The sequence below is a fragment of the Lytechinus pictus genome, chromosome 13, assembly GCF_037042905.1.
Source record: "Lytechinus pictus isolate F3 Inbred chromosome 13, Lp3.0, whole genome shotgun sequence".
Lineage (NCBI taxonomy): Eukaryota > Metazoa > Echinodermata > Echinoidea > Temnopleuroida > Toxopneustidae > Lytechinus > Lytechinus pictus.
This window is the reverse complement of record NC_087257.1, coordinates 21,240,885-21,264,608: the sequence shown is the minus strand read 5'-3', so window position 1 is coordinate 21,264,608 and position 23,724 is coordinate 21,240,885. Positions and strand designations below refer to the sequence as shown.

General features: G+C 36.3%; 1 protein-coding gene and 3 non-coding genes across 4 annotated transcripts; 3 read left to right on the top strand and 1 right to left on the bottom strand.

The window, feature by feature from the left end:
• Positions 1–2,529: 2,529 nt before the first annotated feature.
• Positions 2,530–2,602, top strand: TRNAA-UGC (transfer RNA alanine (anticodon UGC)). Its single transcript has one exon. It is a non-coding gene; the product is annotated as a tRNA-Ala (tRNA).
• A 1,832-nt stretch (positions 2,603–4,434) lies between these two features.
• Positions 4,435–4,507, top strand: TRNAA-UGC (transfer RNA alanine (anticodon UGC)). Its single transcript has one exon. It is a non-coding gene; the product is annotated as a tRNA-Ala (tRNA).
• A 1,588-nt stretch (positions 4,508–6,095) lies between these two features.
• Positions 6,096–6,168, top strand: TRNAA-UGC (transfer RNA alanine (anticodon UGC)). The gene has a single exon. It is a non-coding gene; the product is annotated as a tRNA-Ala (tRNA).
• Positions 6,169–7,979: 1,811 nt separating this feature from the next.
• LOC129283676 (galanin receptor 2a-like) lies at positions 7,980–19,230 on the bottom strand. Its single transcript, XM_064108728.1, has 2 exons — positions 19,115–19,230; positions 7,980–11,762 (listed from the first exon to the last, which is right to left on the bottom strand). Exon 2 carries the CDS (start codon positions 11,723–11,725, stop codon positions 10,349–10,351), a length of 1,377 nt encoding a protein of 458 aa, XP_063964798.1. The 5' UTR covers positions 11,726–11,762; positions 19,115–19,230; the 3' UTR covers positions 7,980–10,348.
• Positions 19,231–23,724: the final 4,494 nt, after the last annotated feature.

Genomic DNA, 23,724 nt, shown 5'->3' with positions numbered 1-23,724 from the left:
TTTGATCATGATGATTATAGTGATGATTATAGTATGCCATCAATCAGTTTGTTTCCCTCGCAATTTGTGTATATTGTTATTAAATAAAAACGTTCTTTTCCAGGACTTTTAAACAGATGGGTGGAGGTTCAGGATGAAAAAGAATGAAATGTTTACGTATATGATATTTTTTAACACATGACATAAAAGGACCCCGACGAAAAACAACTTTTGTTGATAGGGTGTTCCATCCCACCAGTGGTAATATGATCATATTTTTACAATTTTTAATAAGTGAAATCAATTAATGGTTTCAGAAAGAATAATCATTCATTTCTCTCTAAAGCGTATCTTCGGATATGAACATCGGATTTTTTCCCCCATGTTATTCTTGTTATTGTTATGGACTTGAATAACTAAACTTGATTGGCTCTTTCTTATTTTGGCAAAAAGAAATCTCTTTTGAGTTTGGAAAGGGATGACAGTTTTGCATTCTATATGAGCACACTCATGCGGTACGTAAATTTCATTTTAACACATATATTAGCTGATATTACACACTGATGGTTCAAGAAAATGTTGGAGAAATATCATAACATGACAGTTGAGTTTTGATTGTTTTTATGTTTGTTTTTGCTTTATGCACTTATAAAGCATTTAAAACATGTTAAAATCCAGGGTTAAAATCGTCTAAGGAATGGCGGTAAGCCCGATTGCGCACGAGAAGCCACACAGTTTGTAATTTGTGCTAGTCTTAATTTGTCCGAATCTGCATTTTATCATCATACATTAAGAAGAAAAAAGATATCGCCAGTCGGGTTAGATTTAAGAGAGAAGTTGTATACATCATGTCCAATAAACAGGTCACTTTGTACATGGTCCAGACAATTTTTGTCATTTTTTCTTTCGTATGAGTTTAGAATAGGCTTACTTGTAACACAAATTGAATTTTCAAAAAAAAATTATAAGTACAGTACACTGCAATAATGAAAGAATTTCCAAGAACACAGTGGCGTAACTACGGGGGGGGGGGGGCATGGGGGCACGTGCCCCCCAATCGGCTGGCAAACAAAAAAAACGGGGAAGAGGAGAAAGGAAGAGAAACGTAGTGGGAATGAAGAAATTATTGTTCATTATAATGTTATATTATAATAATGTTATGTTATAATACATAAGAAACATTTTTTCATAACTTTATTTTGCTCAGGTCTAGATTTCTTCATTGTTCCCGGTACTCGCATTGTCTGTTTAACGTTTTTAAGTCAATATACACCAAATATATTTCCTCGCACTTCGACTTATTATTGTTTTATGTAGTGACATATGGTTCTTTTTCATGACTACTTAAAGTGATTGTCCCATTTTAAGGTGTTAATAGAAAACATTTCCTGTCCGTGCTTACGTTCGCACTGGTAGATTGGTGAGATATGACTGCTCTTCATGAATTCCTAAAAATCAGTCCTTAAAATGTCCCTTTTTCTGATCTGAATATCAAAAATTTTCGATCGCATCATTTGTTTAGTGAAATACGTATCGTATGGTCTTAGTGAATTCTTACAAACAGGCCTTAGAATGCCTCTCTTCAGGTCTGAATATCCTAAATTTTCAGCTCACGCTTCGCGCTTCGCGCTCGCAATATTTGATGAGTGAGATGCGTATTATCATGATTACAATGACTACAAAAAGTGCTTCATGTGTTTAGATGTAGCAAAATCACCAAGCGCTTTGCACTCGCATTAGATGACTATGGTGAGATATGTATACTCTTAATGGATTCCTAAAATATAGTCCTTTACATGTCCTTGTTTGGGGTAAATATTTACAAAAATTTCAGCTCGCGCTTCGCGCTCGCATTGTTTGTTTAGCGAGACAGGTATGTATCATGATTACAAAAATTTGCTTATAATGTCCTTTTTTTGGTCTGCATATCAAAAATTTTCAGCTCGCGCTTCGCGCTCGCATTATTTGAGCAGTGAGATACATATCCATTTAATGGCACTGTCCTTAAAATGTCCCTATTAGGTCAGTATACCTGGCAACTGAGCGCGCTTCGCGCGTTCACTTAGTGACTCCAAAATTTTGCTGGTACCCCCCCCCCCCAATGCCGTGAACCACTCCCAAATGTCCTTACTTGTGATTTTAGTGGGGGTAATGTTTAAAGATCCCCATCCACAAGAACATCTGTGTCAATCATCCCCCCCCCCAACCAAGAATACCGATCGACACCCATGACGTACACATTGCATGTAGGCCTATGGCAAGCCGCTTTTACAATTTAATCCAATTTGTCCAGATATCTCAAGAATTCTTTTTAATATAAAAATACATTTCTTCATTTCAAGGAATAATGTTATGCTGTTAAGATATGGCAATATCGTTGATGTCAAGAACTTACTTATTTTTTTATTCCAAGAAATTTAAATGATGAAAAGACCTGTCATAAATGTGTCGAGATATAAGCCATTATGCTAATACGATGTTATTCAGGTGTGACAGTTTCTTTACCAACTAAATAATTAAATCAAGATTGTCTGAACACAGTTTTAAGAAGGGGGACTAGCTCAGATGGTAGAGCGCTCGATTTGCATTCGAGAGGTACTGGGATCGATACCCAGGTTCTCCAATTGTTTTTTTTTCTTCAGTTCTTTGACACGTTTGATTATGCATACGAATCTGTAAACCGTTGATGGAAAAATAATTCTATTGTGAAATTTTCCACTATTTTGATATATGACAAGCTATCAGGTTCAATTATTTTCAAAGTTTCCGTTCACAAACTTAATTCTCATGATTTTGCTGTCGCGTGGTATAATGGCATGAACACCATGCATCCACTTCATAAAAAATCTTATACCAAAGCTTCGTGAGATAGACCCCCAAGTATTGCGATTTCAGCTATAAAGTTCGTTGACTTGAACATATGAGTGAAATAACACATAGGCCTAAACAGTTTACTATCAACATGAGGTATTTTCTGCCCTGTTTCCATTGTGGGTCATGAAAATGACAAATTAATGCATTTGATTGTAAGTAGAAAAGGAAATCTGAATCTCGGGGTTTATTTTCGATGCAATAGTGAACAGGTTCCCAAAGACAGAAATGTAAAGAGAAAAAAACCCCATCAATTACGTCCATGGCCCCCTAAAAACATACCATGCACTCTCAATTATAATAAGAGTTGGGGTTTCTGTAAGGCCTTTTCCACAAGTTTTTCCACAAAGAACAAGGGGGGGGGGAGGAGAATAAAAAACAGAAAAGTAGAGACCACGGGACGGGGGCTCCAGCTCCCACTTTTCGTTCGTGTAAAAAAAAACCGAAAAATAAGCATCTGATTGTGAGTGTTTGCATGATTATTATTCTTTGTAGCACGCCCACGTTTGGCTACCCCCCCCCCCTCTTTCAAAATTGTTCCGTGGTCCAAAGCTATATAAAGGAAATGAAGAGATGTTGAACATTGGTAAATTGCCAATTCATCCACTGCCAACTTGTCCACTCACCGCATGGTCTACCTTCATTTAGTCTAATGTCATTCCGTCCATCAACATTTCGTCTTACAGCCATTTGGTCCAATAACCATTTGGTCCAATCATCACTTCGTCTAATCACCAGTTCGTCTGTGATCATTTCGTCTCATAACCAGTTGGTCTAATAATCATTTCATTTCATTAATTTTGCCCAATTAACACTTAGTCTAATTAGACGCGTTGGCCCTTTATCGGTCTTGTGCAGGCTTCGGCATTAAATAAGAGTCCTAAATGATTTTAAAATCGTCTTTTCTCAGTGATGTCTGATTTTACGAATTATCACATCATCTTTTGCATTGAATAGAATAAAACAAATATTAGCTGGATGACCTGGGACCTGGGCATCGATCTCAGTACCTCTCGCTGATAAGCAAGCGCTCTACCACCGCTCTAATCAAAATCATGTGGGAGAGATGATCAGATGACAAGATCTCGGATCCGAGATCTTGTCATCTGACCATCTCTCTTTATACTGTACTTTACTTATTTTTGAAATGTCTATTGTTACAACTGGAAATGATTAAAAAATTAAAAACAGACTTGCCGAATGTTCCCTTTTATTTCTGTATAAATTATGTTGAAAAACAAATGATATACAAGTATAATATAAAATAAGGTAATTTTACATTCAAAGTTATTATGGCATTTCAAAAACTTAGACGTCTTTAAATTTCCACTGTTGACGACTCCATCGCGCGCCATTGGAAAAAAGGTGCATTTGTCTTTTTTTCGCTATATATTTTATGGGAAATCATTTTGTGCTCGTAACAACTGCCAATTCTTGATGCCTGAATATGGTTAAAGGATAAAACGGCTTGCAATAAATCTACGTCAACATATCGACGGTGGCAAAGTCGTTCAGGTGTGACAGTTTCTTTACCAACTAAATCACTTCATATATATCAAGATTGTCTTCAGAGTTTCTTAAGAAGGGGGACTAGCTCAAGTGGTAGAGCGCTCGATTTGCATTCGAGAAGTACTGGGATCGATACCCAGGTTCTCCAATTGTTTTTTTTTCTTCAGTTCTTTGACACGTTTGATTATGCATACGAATCTGTAAACCGTTGATGAAAAAATAATTCTATTCGTCTACAACGACTGGGAGTGCTCGCAAGACACCAAGGGATCGATCGTGCAACAACAAGAAAAAACTGTTGCAGGTGGTCGTAAACAGGTCGTACGTCAATTGTGAAAGGGGCTTTAGGTGTGTGGTGGCTTTACGACGTCTCCTGTGGTAGGGCCTGGATAGCTATGTTTTCATTAACGCATGTCACATGTTCTTTAGAACTGAATTTAAAAAATATTTAGTTGGAGAACCTGGGTATCGATCACAGTACCTCTCGAATGCAAATCGAGCGCTATACCATTTGAGCTAGTCCCCCTTCTTAAAACTGTGAAGACAATCTTGATTTAGTGATTTAGTTGGTAAAGAAACTGCCACACCTGAACAACTTCGTATTAGCATATAGCCTATATTCCGACACATTTATGACAGGTCTTTTCATCATTTAAATTTCTTGGAATACAAAAAAATAAGTAAGTTCTTGACATCAACAATATTGCCCTATCTTAACAGCAAAAACATTATTCCTTGAAATGAAGAAATGCATTGTTATATTAAAAAATCGAATTCTTGAGATATCTAGACAAATTGGATTAAATTGTAAAAACGGCTTGCCATAGGCCTATGCAATGCGTACGTTGGCATACCTCGGGATTTATCATCCTTTTTAAAAGACATGCCTGAGTGATTTAGTCCTTTTCGATCTACATCGAGCCTATCATGGAGCAATTTAATGTTTTGGCATTTTGAATAATAGTCCCTTTCACACCTGAACGCGTTGGCCCTTTATCGGTCTTGTGCAGGCTTCGGCATTAAATAAGAGTCCTAAATGATTTTAAAATCGTCTTTTCTCAGTGATGTCTGATTTTACGAATTATCACATCATCTTTTGCATTGAATAGAATAAAACAAATATTAGCTGGATGACCTGGGACCTGGGCATCGATCTCAGTACCTCTCGCTGATAAGCGAGCGCTCTACCACCGCTCTAATCAAAATCATGTGGGAGAGATGATCAGATGACAAGATCTCGGATCCGAGATCTTGTCATCTGACCATCTCTCTTTATACTGTACTTTACTTATTTTTGAAATGTCTATTGTTACAACTGGAAATGATTAAAAAATTAAAAACAGACTTGCCGAATGTTCCCTTTTATTTCTGTATAAATTATGTTGAAAAACAAATGATATACAAGTAAAATATAAAATAAGGTAATTTTACATTCAAAGTTATTACGGCATTTCAAAAACTTAGACGTCTTTAAATTTCCACTGTTGACGACTCCATCGCGCGCCATTGGAAAAAAGGTGCATTTGTCTTTTTTTCGCTATATATTTTATGGGAAATCATTTTGTGCTCGTAACAACTGCCAATTCTTGATGCCTGAATATGGTTAAAGGATAAAACGGCTTGCAATAAATCTACGTCGACATATCGACGGTGGCAAAGTCGTTCAGGTGTGACAGTTTCTTTACCAACTAAATCACTTCATATATATCAAGATTGTCTTCAGAGTTTCTTAAGAAGGGGGACTAGCTCAAGTGGTAGAGCGCTCGATTTGCATTCGAGAAGTACTGGGATCGATACCCAGGTTCTCCAATTGTTTTTTTTTTCTTCAGTTCTTTGACACGTTTGATTATGCATACGAATCTGTAAACCGTTGATGGAAAAATAATTCTATTGTGAAATTTTCCACTATTTTGATATATGACAAGCTATCAGGTTCAATTATTTTCAAAGTTTCCGTTCACAAACTTAATTCTCATGATTTTGCTGTCGCGTGATATAATGGCATGAACACCATGCATCCACTTCATAAAAAATCTTATACCAAAGCTTCGTGAGATAGACCCCCAAGTATTGCGATTTCAGCTATAAAGTTCGTTGACTTGAACATATGAGTGAAATAACACATAGGCCTAAACAGTTTACTATCAACATGAGGTATTTTCTGCCCTGTTTCCATTGTGGGTCATGAAAATGACAAATTAATGCATTTGATTGTAAGTAGAAAAGGAAATCTGAATCTCGGGGTTTATTTTCGATGCAATAGTGAACAGGTTCCCAAAGACAGAAATGTAAAGAGAAAAAAAACCCATCAATTACGTCCATGGCCCCCTAAAAACATACCATGCACTCTCAATTATAATAAGAGTTGGGGTTTCTGTAAGGCCTTTTCCACAAGTTTTTCCACAAAGAACAAGGGGGGGGGGAGGAGAATAAAAAACAGAAAAGTAGAGACCACGGGACGGGGGCTCCAGCTCCCACTTTTCGTTCGTGTAAAAAAAACCGAAAAATAAGCATCTGATTGTGAGTGTTTGCATGATTATTATTCTTTGTAGCACGCCCACGTTTGGCTACCCCCCCCCCCCCTCTTTCAAAATTGTTCCGTGGTCCTCAGCTATATAAAGGAAATGAAGAGATGTTGAACATTGGTAAATTGCCAATTCATCCACTGCCAACTTGTCCACTCACCGCATGGTCTACCTTCATTTAGTCTAATGTCATTCCGTCCATCAACATTTCGTCTTACAGCCATTTGGTCCAATAACCATTTGGTCCAATCATCACTTCGTCTAATCACCAGTTCGTCTGTGATCATTTCGTCTCATAACCAGTTGGTCTAATAATCATTTCATTTCATTAATTTTGCCCAATTAACACTTAGTCTAATTAGACCAAATGGTATATGGACTAATGGCTATTGGACCAACTGGTTATTAGACGAAATGATGAGTGGACGAAGTGGCAATTAGACCATGTGGATATTTGACAAACTGATGGTAGACCAAAATATGATCGTACACGAGTTGGCAATTGGACGGATTGGTATAGGACCAAATGAAAATAAACTTTAAACATCGTTTAGTTTAAAAAAAAGTTCATTTTTAATTTCATTAAGGCTCGTTCGCCTGTGACTTTTAAGAAATATCAACCCATACGTTATGATGTGCTCCTGCAATTTTTTTAGGTGATTACGCCGTTGAAAAATTCTTCTTGTCGCTCCTGTAATCCACCCAGCTCTAGATACGCCAATGCATTGACCGGGCCTTTACCGGGGATTAAGCATATTAATCTTTAATGGTACTTTAGTGCAAATTAAACTAAAGGGACCATTAATAATATAATTTCAATAAATAATTAAACGAGGTCTTGCTTCGAGCGATGAATCAGAAGCGTATGTATAATTTGTCGTTGAAACGTTCCCGCTCTTAAAAGAAAACGAGATGGTCAGAAATTTCAATCGTGTGGCCGGCCTCCAAAACGACCTATATTCGAGGGAATATGATTTTTTCTTCTTAAACATTAATGGCATCAATTCTCTGTCGTTATAAGCAATTTATTTAATTAGCATTGATAAAAAATAACCGCACCAACTATATTGGGGCGTTGTTGTCGTTGTTGTTTTTGGCGTCTTATTTTATTTATCTTCACAATCTCACATACATTTTTACATAGAAATATAATACAGAGTGTCATAAAGTAATGGGAATAGTTGTAGAATTAAAAGTCATTCTAATAAAATATACGAAATGTACAACATTATTGAATCCAATTGAAAAGTGTTTGATATTGCCAGCACCAGCGAATTAGTCTAACAGATCTTAATTTGCGATGATAATATATATTATATATACAAATATGGTTTGAAATGTAAAATGAAATACAAAATTTAAAGTTAGATGAATTAAATTCAATGCAAGAGATGTTTTCATAGAACTGTGCGATGACGAGCCTTATGATATCTATAGGTTACGCGGGCCTAATCACAACTGGCAGGCAAAAGATATTCATTCGAGCCAACCCATTCTCAATTTTTAAATTTGATATTGCTGATTGACAAAAATTAATTAATATGACTGACAATCTAACACTGATTCTAGGGGGGGTACCTACTGAACTTCTTTTTTTCCACATTGGAAAGATATATCACTACTATGGAACTATTTTTTTATTTGCGGAATATTTAGGGCCATTTTACTCTCTGAAGTGACGAATTTGATCCCGTCAGGTGTAGTATTCATAAATGCCAATTTATTTTTAAAATGAGCCGGTCGAGGTACCCTTTTCTGGTCAGATATCGAATGTCAGACATGTATCCTATCCACTGGAAGTAAACATTCAACCCTTGAATTCCCTCCTTATTTTTTATGAATTTTTTTTAAAGTGCCACTTTAACACACGAGTCTATGAGAAATGAATTAGGCCTGTGAAACCTATAGCGATGAATCCTGTAACGCATATATTGTGAAAATGTGTGACCAACCGCTCCAAAATTAACGATAAGTTGGTCTGCTATGCAAATCCTTCACTCGAGTTAAAAGTCTGAATGTGCAGCCTATAATGCATTGTGTACTGAAGGCCCTCTCGCGCTGGTCAGCAGTTTCATTGGGAGGCTGATTGGCAACGTTTACCAGCCGATTGAAAGTGACTCTGAAAAAATGAGGTGAAACTATATAGATTTTGAGCATGAGAATTTATTTTTGGAAGATTATGAAGATTATGCAGACCCTAACGTGAAACAGCAAGTTTTGTATGTGCTAGTCTTTGCGTGGATACCCACTTGTTGATTAAAGTTTCAGTCAGGGTCTATGCCTGCAGACTAACAATAAGTCGCCCAAAATGAATTGTTAGAATTTTATTGTGCTTGAAAAAGAACATCCGAAATTTTAAAATAATATATAACTTGCCAAAGTTGATCAGCAATACCGTATTTATGTTTTGGGAAAGGGAAAACGTGAGGGTAGAGATAGGGATCAAGAGGGGGCAAAAGAGAAAGAAAGTGGGCAATGAGGGATGGAAGAGGTACATCAAGACGCGATGAAAAATGCACAAAATAAGCTCGAAAGATTTTTTGCAACATATTTTGGTGTTCATGACTTGATTTGCGATCTACCTTGTCAACGATCAACCCTTGAAGGACACTTCTTCACTCCGTGAAATTGACAACATTGAACTCTTCAAATCGTTTCTCAAAACTCACTTACTTCAGCAGATGTGTAATAATTAGCTTAATTGGATGAGCTGGCGCCTATGAATGTTTTTAACAGAAATATGAATGCTGTGGATCATCATCTTCCTCATTGATTATCATCATCACCATCATCATCATCATCACCACCACCATCATCATCATCATCACCACCATCACCGTCATCATCGTCATCATCATCATTGATTATTATCACCACTCGTCAATGGAGACTCGCGAACATTCTAGATCAGTGGTGGATCCAGGTAAGGGCACATCCCTCCAGCCAGTGCCACCCCCCTTGAGAGCCATATGAAATATTTGTTAGTGGAAAATGTCGTGCATATACAAAATTTAAGACCTTTTTCTTACTTGTCAAATTTTTCTGACACAATTCACCATCAGTCGGGAGTGAACACATTTTTTGTTAATAATAATAATAATATAGGGTATTTATATTGCGCACATATCCACCTTGTTAGGTGCTCAAGGCGCTCCTATATTACCCTTATTGTTGCTTATTAACAATATTTTTTATGAATGAAAATGTCCCCCCCCTCCTTTGGAAAACCCTGGATCCAGATGCAATTCAAGTTCATCGAAGATAGCACACTCTAGTCAACATCGCAAACAAAAAAAATCCTGGATTTTATACATGGATTAAAAGTATATGTACATGTAGGTTATTTTTCGTACCTTTTGGGCATCAAGCTTAACCACTTTCATTTCTTGTTTTCATTTTAGCAACTAAAAGACGACAATCGTAGAAGTTGCAATCATAAAAGCTTGCCTTTATTGAAGAATTACTTAAACCTGCGATTGAGATTGGTCATTTGTTGGTAATTCAGAAGCCCCTGTATTCACTTCCTTGCTGTCATCATGGTCATCGAATCCTGCAAAGAGTGACTGTCCACTAGGTGTGCAGACGCCTTTGAAGATATCCGTGACGGCTTTCCGAAACCGTGGGTTCCTGGACGCGTAGATGATGGGATTTAGGCAGGAGTTTGCAAAAGCCAGGACAACAAAGCAACGGTAGAGGGGGCTAAAGAGGTGCCTGACGCCAACGACACCGAGATTGAACACGAGAAAGCCGAACTGATCTGGGGTCCAACAAACGATGAAGGTGATGACGACGATGAAGAGCATTTGGAGGACGCGTTGTCGTGCCTTCGTCAACTTCTGGGCGTGTTTCATTCGCTCTTGGCCGACGGTCACCGGGCTCGCGCGCTGGCGTAGACTGTATATCGTCAACGCGTGGGCGGTTAGCATTATGATGACGGGGACGACGTATTCTACGAGAAAAAGCGTTACGCCGATGGCCTTTTGGATAGCTGTCGTCGGAAAGACGGTGACGCACGTTCCATCCTGAACGAAATGGATGTAGAAACTGAACGAGTTTATAGCGACGGCTACGAGCCAGATTATGATGATCGCGATGACGATGCGACGTGATGTAAATACGCGCTGAAATACGAATGGATAGCGTATAGCGAGTAGCCTCTCGACCGAGATGGTCGTCAGGGTGAATATCGAGGCACAGATAGATATCCACATGATCACAGAGGAATGGATGATCCGACAGTAGACCTGACCCAATGGCGAATCCGGAAGCATCACCGCATGCGGGTGCGGTATGACGAAGACCGACGTCGTGAAGTCAGCGGCAGCCAACGCCGCTATCAGGGTATCCGTAGAGTAACTCTGTCGTTTTCGACGAAAAAGGACCAACATGACCAGAAAGTTTCCGATGATGCCTACGATGGCTAAAATAATCTGAATAATCTCCCACCACTCGAATGAAACAGCAGACCATACCCATTCTTCAGAGGTAGACATCGTCGTAAGGGTGGCGTTATCAGTAACTGTCCATTGGGTTGTATTCAACAGGTGGTCAGTGCCACTTGGACTACTCAATTCGCCAGTCGCCATACTAGTTGTATCGCTCGTTGCGTTATATTTGACGTTTTCGTAGCCATTTGTCACGTTCAAAATCAAGGGTTGCGTACCGATTGTGGCATTCTGTACGCCAGTTGTAACATACCACGTGTCATTCATCCCTGTCGTGACGTCACTCACCGTTTCAGGTTCAAAATGTGTCGACGCGTCTAATGCAAGGAACTGAGTTGCGGTTGGGTTCTTATTCGAGGAGAACTCCCCGATCGTCACAGTTGCAGTAGTTTCCATCGTTATGGCCTAGTCCATTTCTACTTTCACTCCACCACTGCGGATTCAGAATATGAATAAAGAGCAGTTAGAAGATGAACATTTAAATTTCAATGACATTACTAGGTCTATTACACGAAAAGGGAACCAAAACATGATAATCTTTCGGTTTATAGGTCGATAATCTCATTTTGTTTAATGACAGCAACGTAGCATGAGCTTTACATATAGGCCTAATCATAAGTACGGATTGTCCGATACAAGGATACAAAGTGGCAAATGTAGATAAACGCCTTGCCAAAGGACGCGAGTACTGGACTGGGATTCGAACTCCGGACCTTGAGGTTCAAAGTCTGGAGACTTATCCACTGAGCTAGAACACCTCTTCGGGTACTGAATGCATTCAACTTCTGCAGTTCTGGGAGGGCGCAAAACGCCGTGAATCGCCATTTAAACCCCCTGTGATCGCTCCTTTAGTATACGTTACTCGTAATTCCGATCAATTAGCAACGGTCTCGAGGAAATCAAATTTGCATAAAATACGGCGAATTTCTTACAGTCAATAAATACAAGTGAAATTTTTACCCTTTCACACTTCTGGATGGATGAGGTAGTATTACGACCTCTAAACAAATATAATTAACCTTGCCAAACAAAGATTTATTTTCAGAGGCTGTACAGTCACACCAACGAAACCGACTCCAAACTGACCGATGGTATGTCATTGGTAATATCGTAATAGCTTTGATCGGTCTGAAGTCGAATTCACCGTTATGACTGTGTTACTATAGCGGAAATCAGACCCAACTTGATCTCGTATTTCAGCTTTCAGAAAAGCAAAATTACCATAAAATGAGAGAGAAATAGAGAGATTACAAAAAAGTGGCAATCCTTTGTTTAGATAGGGGACGCGCCTTTACCCATTAGCAATTACTACTTCGGAATCGATATGATATCCAGTTGATAATTGATGGGATGAAAAGAACATTTTTATGTGTTGGATAATGAAGATCGTACGGGCATGGGGTTGTGTAAAAAGTCCTTGGAGTAGAGTAGATTTCTGATTTATTGATCAGTCCTTGAAAGGTCTTTTGATATCGAGATAGCTACTCTCCGCCTTGAAGGAGAAAAAATAGAAAGCAAAAATCGAATTTAATGGAGTTTTTTTTATTTCATTTTTGAAAACGCCTCCAGATATATGAATGGTATGGGGATCAAAGGTATTTGAAAATAGTTTTAGGGTCATTATCAGAAAAATGCACCAATTGATGGGGGAAAAATCATAAAAATGAAGTCTATAGAATGGGTTAAAAGATGCATATTGTGAAAGTACCATGTATGAGAAAGTGGCAACAGAAAAGGGGCAAGTCGCTGTTGCGTCAATTTGAAGTACTGACCGGATTAACTCAAGCACTGTATATCAATGTTACGGAGGTTAATCGTTAGCATTGCCCAATTATGTTACTCGATTAAATCACTTTTGAAATGATTGAAATACAAATGCACACAATTTAGTTTAAGTGTGGTATCAGCAATTTTATTTACTGGGCCAAAATGTTTGCAAGATAGAAAAAATATTCATTATTGTTTTTCAGAAGCAGGATTTTACCAAATAACATTTAACAAAAAGTACCATAAAAATCATTACACATCTTTAGTTCAGTTTAATGTTCACAATTTGAATAAGCCAACCTTAAAATAACTTTTCATCTATAACCTGAGATCCTAAGCAATGCATGACCAATTCTGGGAATCCAAAGATAGTTTACCATCAAATCCTCTCGATGGTATTTACCCTTGTCAATATTCGTTACGGAAGTTAAATCAAGTTACAAGTTGCAATACTTATTTTGTTAGCTTAGGAACATCCATATTAAGGTATTCGTATAACATTTTTTTTTTATTTATTAAAGATGAATGTGGAACGCATTGCTTAATTTTTCCATCCCCCCAAAAAAAAAAAATGTTAAGAACAGTACAGGAAACAGACAACTGTCATTTTTGTTGTCGTTCTTGTTCAAAGTTGGAATGAGAAAACCGAATAACCGGGCCACAGAATTGTAGTTCATCTTAAAAGTTTCTGGCCTTAAGTAATCCTAAGCAAGATCCTAAGCAATGCATGGCCAATTCTGGGAATCCCAAGATACGTTACCATCAAATCCTCGAGTGGCATTTACCCGTGTCAATCTTCGTTACGGAAGTTAAATCAAGTTACAAATTGCAATATTTATTTTGTTAGCTTAAGAAAATCCATATTTAGGTATTCGTATAACCTTTTTTTAATAAATAAAGATAAATGTGGAACGCATAGCTTAATTTGCCAGCCCCCCCCAAAAAAAAGTTAAAAACAGAACAGGAAACGGAAACTGTAATTTTTGTTGTCGTTCTTGTTCAAAGTTGGAATGAGAAAACCGAATAACCGGGCCACAGAATTGCAGTTCATCTTAAAAGTTCCTGGCAATAAAAAAAATATAACAATCGCAGTCCCGTAACCAGGATGAGTTCTCTGGGTTACGAGGAATCCCGCCGCTTGCCAATAGCCAAAAAAGATAGAGAGAAAAAAAGAAGAAGAAAAAACATTAAAAAAGGACATGGGGAAATGAATAATAGATAAGGAAGGTGAATGAAACAAGAGGCTAAAAATTCACAAATACACAAATTATTAATGGAATCTATATGATCTAATCGCGATTTTTTTAAATTATCTTGTTTCATCGAGATACGCAATTACGCATCATGTTCGTGATTTAAAAAAATGATGAATAGCCAAAAGGTTTTATTATCGAAATACGTATTTCATTTCTAAATTCCAACAAACCGTGAGTGTTTGAAATATCCCTTTTCATGTCAGTAGGCCTATATCAATTATTTCAGCGCTTTTCATGCGCATTAAAGGGGTCATCCAGGCTGAGAAAAATATGATCTGAACAGATGCTAATCAGACAAACAAAATACTGCAAATATGATCAAAATCGAACAAGGAATAACGAAGTTATGTCATTTTAAAGATTTTCATTATTTTAGTGAATCAGTTTAGTCTATGCATATCTTCATGAATATTAAAAGAGTTGATTGATGGTGTACATACATGTACATGTAATCCCCACTTGTTCTTTTGTGTTTTATTGCATGAAATTATTTTTTATTCAATTTATATCCTCTTTATTTGAAAGCGTGCTTAAAATGTCTGGTTTTCATATTGGAATGACACATATTTTCAGCTCGCGCTTCGCACTCGCATGCGCATCATTTCCTTAGCAAGACACCCATCCTTTTTTATGATTACAATAAGTTAATAGAATGTCCCGTTTTGGGGTCTAAACTGGGTCTAAACCTCAAAAAGCGCGCGTTTTACCTTTGCAACAATTGTTTATTGGATATATATCTTGTTCTCAAACAAAAACGTCCAAAATTTTTTTTTTTTTCAGATCAAAATATAAAAAATTACAGTCGCATCAATTAAGATACCCATCCTTGTAATTGGTACAAAGAGTGTTTAAAATGTCAAGCTTTCAGTCAGAATGCGAAAAAAATCAGCTAGCACTTTGTACTCGCATTAATAGTTTATTCAGATAACATCCTGATTATTTTTACAAAAAATGCTTAGAATGTCAAGTTTTCAGGTTAGACTATACAAAAGTTTTAGCTCGAGCTTTGCGCTCACATTTTTGATTGGTGATATATTAATCCTCCTCATGAGTCATTGCAAATAGTTTTTATTTCTCTTTCCTTGTCCATGAAAACTTAATTGTTTCTCCTTCTTCCCTTTCTCTCCACCGTTTCTGCCGACTTCAGCATTAGACAAAGCCATGTCACGTGTTCTAGAACTAGAATCGTACTATCAATCTCAGCAAAGTATAGCAGAGAAGTGTATTAACTTCCGTAACAGTAATTGTTACGGAAGTTAATACACTTTATATAGCAAAGGAAGTTAGAAATTTTAAGTTCTAAAGAAGATGCCAATATTCAAAATTTGTAGTATGAATTATTCAAAATTCCAAAAGCATTAAATATCGTATATAATTCTCGTGAAATTGTTTTCGTTGGCAATTTTCCCTCTTTTCAAAGTGATGTTGAAAATAAGGTGTGTAATAATAATTTGACAATGATGAATAGCTATTATTTTTATGGGTAACTAGGTGGAGGGTACCTTATATGATTTATATCTGTATGATCCGGAGTGATTTAGTATAGCACAAATTTGTAGCATATTCAAGAAAAAGTGTTACAGAAGTTAATGCGTTACGGAAGTTAATGTTTTTATGCTTTATGGTCCAACATGGTCCTTATTTAGCAGCCCTACCTTTGAAAACTGTATTTATTATGAAAGGTGTCTCTTATCCTATATAATACTGAATCCTTAACAGAATTGCCAAAGTGCATATGTTCTTAAGGTGCGTTACGGATGTTAAAGCTGTTTAGTCATACATTTCAATTTTTTAGAATAGTCCTTTATTTCCAGGTAATACAGGAAACACATATGATAATTCCCTATCAATTATTTATTAATGAATATCACTCTACTTGCAGACACATTATCATATAATATCAGTCAGTTTGAAAGGAAGAAAAAACTTGTGGCAGTATTCGTTACGGAGGTTAAAATGAATTTGGGACAAAGTTAAAAGTGAAAATAATCACAAAGTGATCATCAAATACTAGGATAAGCGCAATATTTCAGACGTTTACACCAAGCTGCCCTCACCAGACATTAATGTAAGTAAGAAATACAGAGTACTTTTAAAAGAGAACGATAGTAAAATCTAAAACTGACCATAGACAGTGTTGGTTCTAACAAAAAGCAAAAACAAAAGGCTTTTGTAATAAAATTAGAGCTTTACTAGTCACCGGTCGCATATGGTTTGTGGAGTTAGTCTATTATTGTCATTTTCTTGATAATATTTTTGGAGAAAATGTTCAGGGTTGTGAAGCTAGCGGCCATAAGATAGTCGAGACACGTTTTTTGTGAATTTTAACATTTTTTGGAGAATGAATAAAAATGTGACTTGTCGGGTATATTTGACGGATAATATTATTTCCATTGTGGCTATGACCGTTGGCTTGTAGAAATATCAATTTCCCTTCACTCAATATTCATGCAGACGTTAATGAAAATAATGTCCATTGAACATCAATCGTTAGAATGTAATTATATGGAACCTATGATACACATCTAATGGAGGTGAGGCACCTACTAAGATATTGACGACACAGAACTGAAGGTTGAAAGAAAAAAAAAACTGCCATCCTTTGATAAATTTCTCACGAAACTGTCAAATGAAATGTTTGCTATTTTATTTCTGTACTTCTCCTAGGCCTGAATTTGCCACTCCCGCGGAAACTGTGAATGGTTTCAAACTATAAATACCCAACACCCAACAAATGATTTAATGCAACTTTCTATATAATGCCCTATTCATTGACCATACTTTACAGAAATTGTACTTCGCTGTGATTCTGTAACATACTAGCATGTGGCGTGGCGCGAAAGTTACAGCAGAAAAAAAAAATAGAAATTCATTAATCAATCCTTTGTGGTTTTCACGAAATCTTCATTGAGATGCATAATGATAATTCGCAACATTCTTATGAGAGAGCTTAAAACAAACCTTGTATGCCTTTCTAGGCGCTGCATATCATTATTCCAGCTTCAGCATAATTGTCATTAAGGTACTTCAGCATTTCAAGGAAGGAATTCCTATTTACACAATTATTCCAATATTGGATCTGAAAGGGTAGACTCTGCCCGAAATCAATCTTGTCAAATATAATTTCACCCATGTTTTCATTATTATGACACTCAGGCTCTCAGACACGAAATTAAACAGGGAAATTGATATTCATTTGAAAATAATCAATGGGAAACTAATCTAGATCTAAGTTCCTGAGCTTTTGTGTATTATCCTGTTCAAGTCTACTAATTTTATTTTTTCGATGTATAAAAATTATTCCATTGTTGTGTAAATCAATCAATCAATCTATAACGATTTGATAGTTTTCTTTTCAATCCTACATGATTCTAGATGTGGCCAAAGGGATGAAGCTTCGCGAGTTAAAAGCATTGTTTAAAAAATATGCAAAATGTCTACGAAACATATTTGGAAAATAAATTGCAACAGTAGATGTGTTCAGTCAACACTGTATACCTTATATAGGAATCAATCTGAATTGAGTTTGCATATGGTAATAAGACAATGCTCCAAAAGAATTGAACTTTGTGAGGATCTTTCCTAAAAAAGGAGAGATATTTTATCTCGTGAAATAAACATTAATGTTGTACTTACTGTACGTACAAAATCGATGCATATATATTTTACGGTTTATTGTAAAAAAAAAACCCGTTAAAGCAATTAAAAGACTGACATAAACTAGGCTTACAATGTAAGCATGTTCACGATTTGAAGAGTTTAGTTGCAAAACGGGTAAGGTCCACTTTGGACCATTCCGAGAAAAACCATGTTTTTTGTTCTCACTTATTGCAATATTCCTATGAGAAACTAAATTGTCATGATGTACTACCCTATCATGTAAACATAAAATTGGATATAAAAGAAATCTACCTGTCTTCAATGTTTTCTATATATTCTAAAAAAATATCATTGTGGACCTAACCCCTTTTGCAAGTAAACTGAAATGAATCCAATCTCTTTTGATTAAATGTGTGATTTTTCTTTGCCACTTTCATTCACGTTTTAATTTGAATTTCAAAATGTCTTTGGTATCATCAGAGTGACTAAAAATTTAGAGGTTTAGAGACAGAAAACAATAAAAATTTATGAAAAATGGACCTAACCCCTTTTGACAAATGAGTTCTTCAGAAGAGTTTTGTTGCAAAAGGGGTTAGGTCCACTCCAAAAATATATTTTTTTTAATTATCCCATATTGTAATATTATTATGCGAAACTGAATTTTCATGATACCCTACCATGAGAACATAAAATTGGGTATAAGAGAAATCTACCTGTCTTCATATTTTTTAAGATATTCTTTTCCAAAAAAATCTGCGTGGACCTAACCCCTTTTGCAACTAAACTGAAATGGACCTAACCCCTTTTAAAAAAAGTGATTTTTCTTTGCCAGTTTAGTTCACTTTTTAATAGGAATTTCAACTTTTCTTTGGTATCATATTATAGAGCTACTGAAAATCTATACATTGAGACATAAAAATCAAATTTGATGAAAAATGGACCTAACCCCTTTTGCAAGTGAGCTCTTCATTTGTTGATAAAATAAATATTGGAATACATTAATATTGAGGAAACAAACTTGTTCCAAGTTTAATAACAAGATTGGCAAACTATTCTCTGCTTCGAAATGCAGTTGGCGATACATATCAAACTGAGTCACATAAATTCGTTTTTATTGGTAAGCAAAAGAAAAAGAGAAGAGTATATATGCTATGGTACTCACCAACGGTTAATATTTCTTTCGTCTTTCGAGACCAAACATGCCATCCATCTGGTTGCTACACATCGCTTGGCTAATATCGATGGTAAAGTGATCATATCATGACTGAACTCAGAACTGATATCAAGCCGACAAAATATCGTTGCATAAATTGTCGGTGGTTGGTTCTCACTTTCGTGTACCAATCATATCAGCTGGATCGCCTCTGACGTCACAAACCAACCGATGATGTTACCGCCCTGAACACCTGAGTGGGTATCGAATCGGGGGTATTGCCTATTCGGTTTGATAGCTTCAACATTTTTCAAAATAGGGAGATTTCGCTTCCACGATGAAAGAAGGATTCAAGAACATAGAAAATATATTTTCACATGCCTTTCATGACAAACCACAACCAAAAAGTCTTTGTCGAAAATCGGTGAAACAAAACAGCACTTTCGTCCTGGACTCTTGACAAACGGCATATTTACATTTTTTCTTCGTCAGCTCCGAAACTTAGGAGAAAATTTCTGTTCAGGTATGCCACCAATTTTCGATAAAGACCTGTCAGCTGTTCTTTGTCATTTGACGGGAATTTTCAATACATTTACTGTGTTCTTGAGTCCGTCTTGCGCCGTGGATCGAAAAATTCCTATACCTCAATTTGCAGGTGCGTGCGACGACATCCCACCTTATTCTACTCGCAGCAGCGCAGCACGCTTTTGAAGGGGAGGGGTGGGGGAGCAAAACACATTCATATGGTCATTTTTACGCTTTTAGACTTTTATTTTCTAAAAAAATGTGCGCATACTTGTCTTGAACGGTAAATACATCGTCTGCAATTATCATCTTTAAAAATCCATATATAGGTTTAAGCAGAGGCTTAAAACCTTAGACTTTGAATAGGAACTTTTTTTTGTGTTGTTGAGTTTTTACATACGTGCAATCAGGTATGATGATTTACGTCTGGGACCGACATTCAACGTCATACCCGAAAGACGTGGGCCAGAGGTCGAACCTCCGCATCAATCTGTAACTTCCCATTTACAGGCGCACACCACAGCTCCTAGATTATATACTTATAACAATTCATAATAAGAGATTCATTGTTTTGCATTACATGAGAGTGTGAATCGCTTACAAACTTTCGAAAAACTTCATGAAGGGCACATGAGAGTAATTCACCCACGCGCAAAGCATGTCGGACAGGCGTAAGTAAAGATCACATGACTTTATTGATTAAAATAATTTAATAAAAATACACAAATGTTTGTATATTAAAACATAAATGATAGAAACAATGTCATGTTCATACTCTTTAATATTTAAGGCCTTTGGGGAGGCTAGACTTCATTTTTGTATTTCATTTTAATTATTATTACCCACAATGCCTTTCGGGTTTTTCTGGCAATGAACTGGCCGAAGTTATGGTTAGTCTTATTTCAGGCCATTTAACTTTTGATTGAGCTGGGCAAGTACCCGATTAACATATCAAGTTTTAATGTACTGTTAATTGTGACTAATTTCAGTAAATTAAAGCAAAATCTATCGTGTGATTGATTTTTGATGATTTTTTGATGAGCTATGATTTAACACGTGAGTGAATGGGGGTCTGAAATACTCATGTGAGCCCTGAAACATCCGCCAGTGACCATGACTTCAGGAGGAGTTTTGTTTTTCAAAGGCCGACTTCCCGTCTAATATACGTTTAGGGCCTTCAAAAGAGCGGTGTAGAAGTAGACCTAAAATGACGTCACTTTTTTCTCAATATTCATTGAAAATTACGGAATAATAGAGGTAGATGTACGGGTTCCATGACATTTGCTCCGGCGACAATCTGCACGTTAAGCCAAATATAAAACCTAACCTCCACAACTAAATAAACCCGAATCCTTATCTTTACATTATTCTGAACCAAAACCGCTATTTACTTTTATCTTTTTAAATTTAATTTCCAGGCAAAAGACAACAAGAATATGTACAAGAGGAAGAAATTACCATGCACCGACTAGTGCCTGATGATGACTAAAAGAAAAACTAGTTTCTGTTATGAAGCTCTCCTCACTAGTCGGGATTTACAAATATACAAAAATAAAATCGGTATAAAATGGCGATATATGTTTAGATGCATTACTTATTAAAACAAAGAACTTAATGATAATAAAGAGATTACAATCCTAACTCCACCCCTATGCCCTCGGAGGCCGGAGCAATTGTCGCAGGACCAATTGTTGTGCCACCGATCTGCACGACCCCTCTGATGGTATACTCTTCTTCAATAGACCAGTTCGTAGTTACTTCATGGACAATTTTGGTCAAATGACCTTTCATTTCTTGTATTATGATAGGCAGACTTCAAAGCAAGATATTACGTAAGCTTGCCTTACATAGCAGGATGAAGAAATTGAATAGACCAGGTGACTAGAATAGCACACCAATGAACACTTTATGAAGGTATTTGTTTCATTCCTACTTTGAATGCATATCATAGCATGTTGCACAATGTACTTGGCAAACTGTAAAATACCAGCCGATCGTGGACGCATTGTTGCTTTTTGTGGATGTAAATGAAAAGCACTAGGTATTCAAAAGAATATATGAATAATCAAGACATCAAAGTTGGTGCTTATCTCATTAGATTTTAAACCACCATGTCACTTTAGTGCAAATGACCTTCCTCTGATCATGCGTAGAATCTTTTGATCATGCGCAGAAAGGAACTACGAACTGGGTTTATACGCCACCTGTGCATTTACGTCGCCACACCAACTTCACCACTTTCACCTTCCATTTTGTGAATAAGAGAGAGTGAATTCCTTCCACAAAGACACCCCTAATAATGCTAATTAGGTTGATCAATTCGCGCTGCAATGAAATATACAATTTCTTTGTTGATTTGAGGTTAAAGTTAAAAGCTTCTCAAGGCCATACGTTCTCGTAATTAGAATGATTTATTCACGAGCCCGTTGTTCGATTGCGAGCAGGAGCAAAGCCAAAAAAAAAAAATATATATGTACTGTATGTCAAAATGGGCAATTTGGTGCAAACTGATATTTTCCCCCATTATCATCTGCGTGAAGTAGTTGTTTTGCAGTTTAGCAAAGCTATTTTGAAGTGATTTCTGATTGATAAGACATATAGCCATTTGGGGAAAAAAAATTAAATCTGAAGTATTCATTTATTTATTTATTATTTTATTTTCATTTGTTCATTTATTTATTTATCTGTTTATTAATTCATTTGTTAATCTTTTTATTTATTCATTTATTTGTTTATTTATCAATCTATTTATTCATTTATTTATCTTTTTACATATTTATTTACTCATATATAATTAATTGTTTACTTCATTAATTGATTAATTAATTAAGTCATTTAATTAATGAACTATTATTCATTTGAGGGAGCAGAAATCTTAGTGGTAGTTTTGTTTAAGGACAGAATGACAGAAAATCAAATTTTCTTGTAGCGTTGTCTGCTGGGTTGTTTGCATGATATCATATAGACTGCAGGCAGAGACCATGCTTGAAACTTTCATCAACATTTGGGTCTTCAGTCTTGACTCTCGACACAAGACTAGCGCATATAAAACTTGCTGATTCAATTAAGATGGCGTGACCCCCCAAAAAGAATAATGTTGCGTATATGTAAATCATTATGACGTTTACGTAATGTCATGTAATTTTGAAAAATGATTATACTTTTATGTACTTTGGTTATTGAAATGTGGAAATAAAATAAATTCATAAACTAAAAATAATTTTCTGGGAGAGAGGACCTTCATTACACATACCATTGTAGGCTACGCATTCGGACCTCTTAACTCGAGTGAAGGGTTAGCACGTACATCAGGGGCCCGTTGCAGAAAGAGTTGCGATCAAACGCAATTCAAAAAATCTTGCGCAACTTGATTTTCAACCTATGAAGCACCCGTATTCGGGACTTGCGCTTGATATTTTGACTTGCGTTGAAACGCAACTCTTTCTGCAACAGGCCCCAGACTAGATATCATATTGGAATAAAATCAATAACATATTAAACAGGGAAGATGACATTGGTGTTTTATAGTACAGGTATTGTTTAATCAGCTATCGTCGTGTTATTTATTCTTCATTAACGGGAAGAGCATCAATCATGGAGTCTTGCTACGTAACACATTCACCTATATGTAGGCCTATTTTTTACGTCTCGCATGGTGAAGTCTATCATTGCACTTTGGAATAATTTTATTTGTTTCGAGAATGTACGATTATAATGTTATACACAAATCAAGCAGTGAATATTGTATATGACACCGTTAATCTAAAGATAATTCAATTTTTTAAAGTTAAATTCATTGTCATACAAAATGAAAAAAAACCCATAAACACATGTGCGAAAGATACAATCTGAATATATAGGGATAGATTCTGAACCTCAAAAAGAAACGTTTCACTTCTTCCTCATTCATCAAACTATACTATCACCACGAACGTATGTATATATATTTCAAACTATAAAGGGACTATATGATTTTCAATTAAAATTTACCACACAAATGCAGTCTGGTAGGTTTAATTGGTAAACAAATGTTATGCGTATCTCACCGATGCGCATTGCAAAGTGGGTCTTTAACCCAAAGTGTAAACTACCTG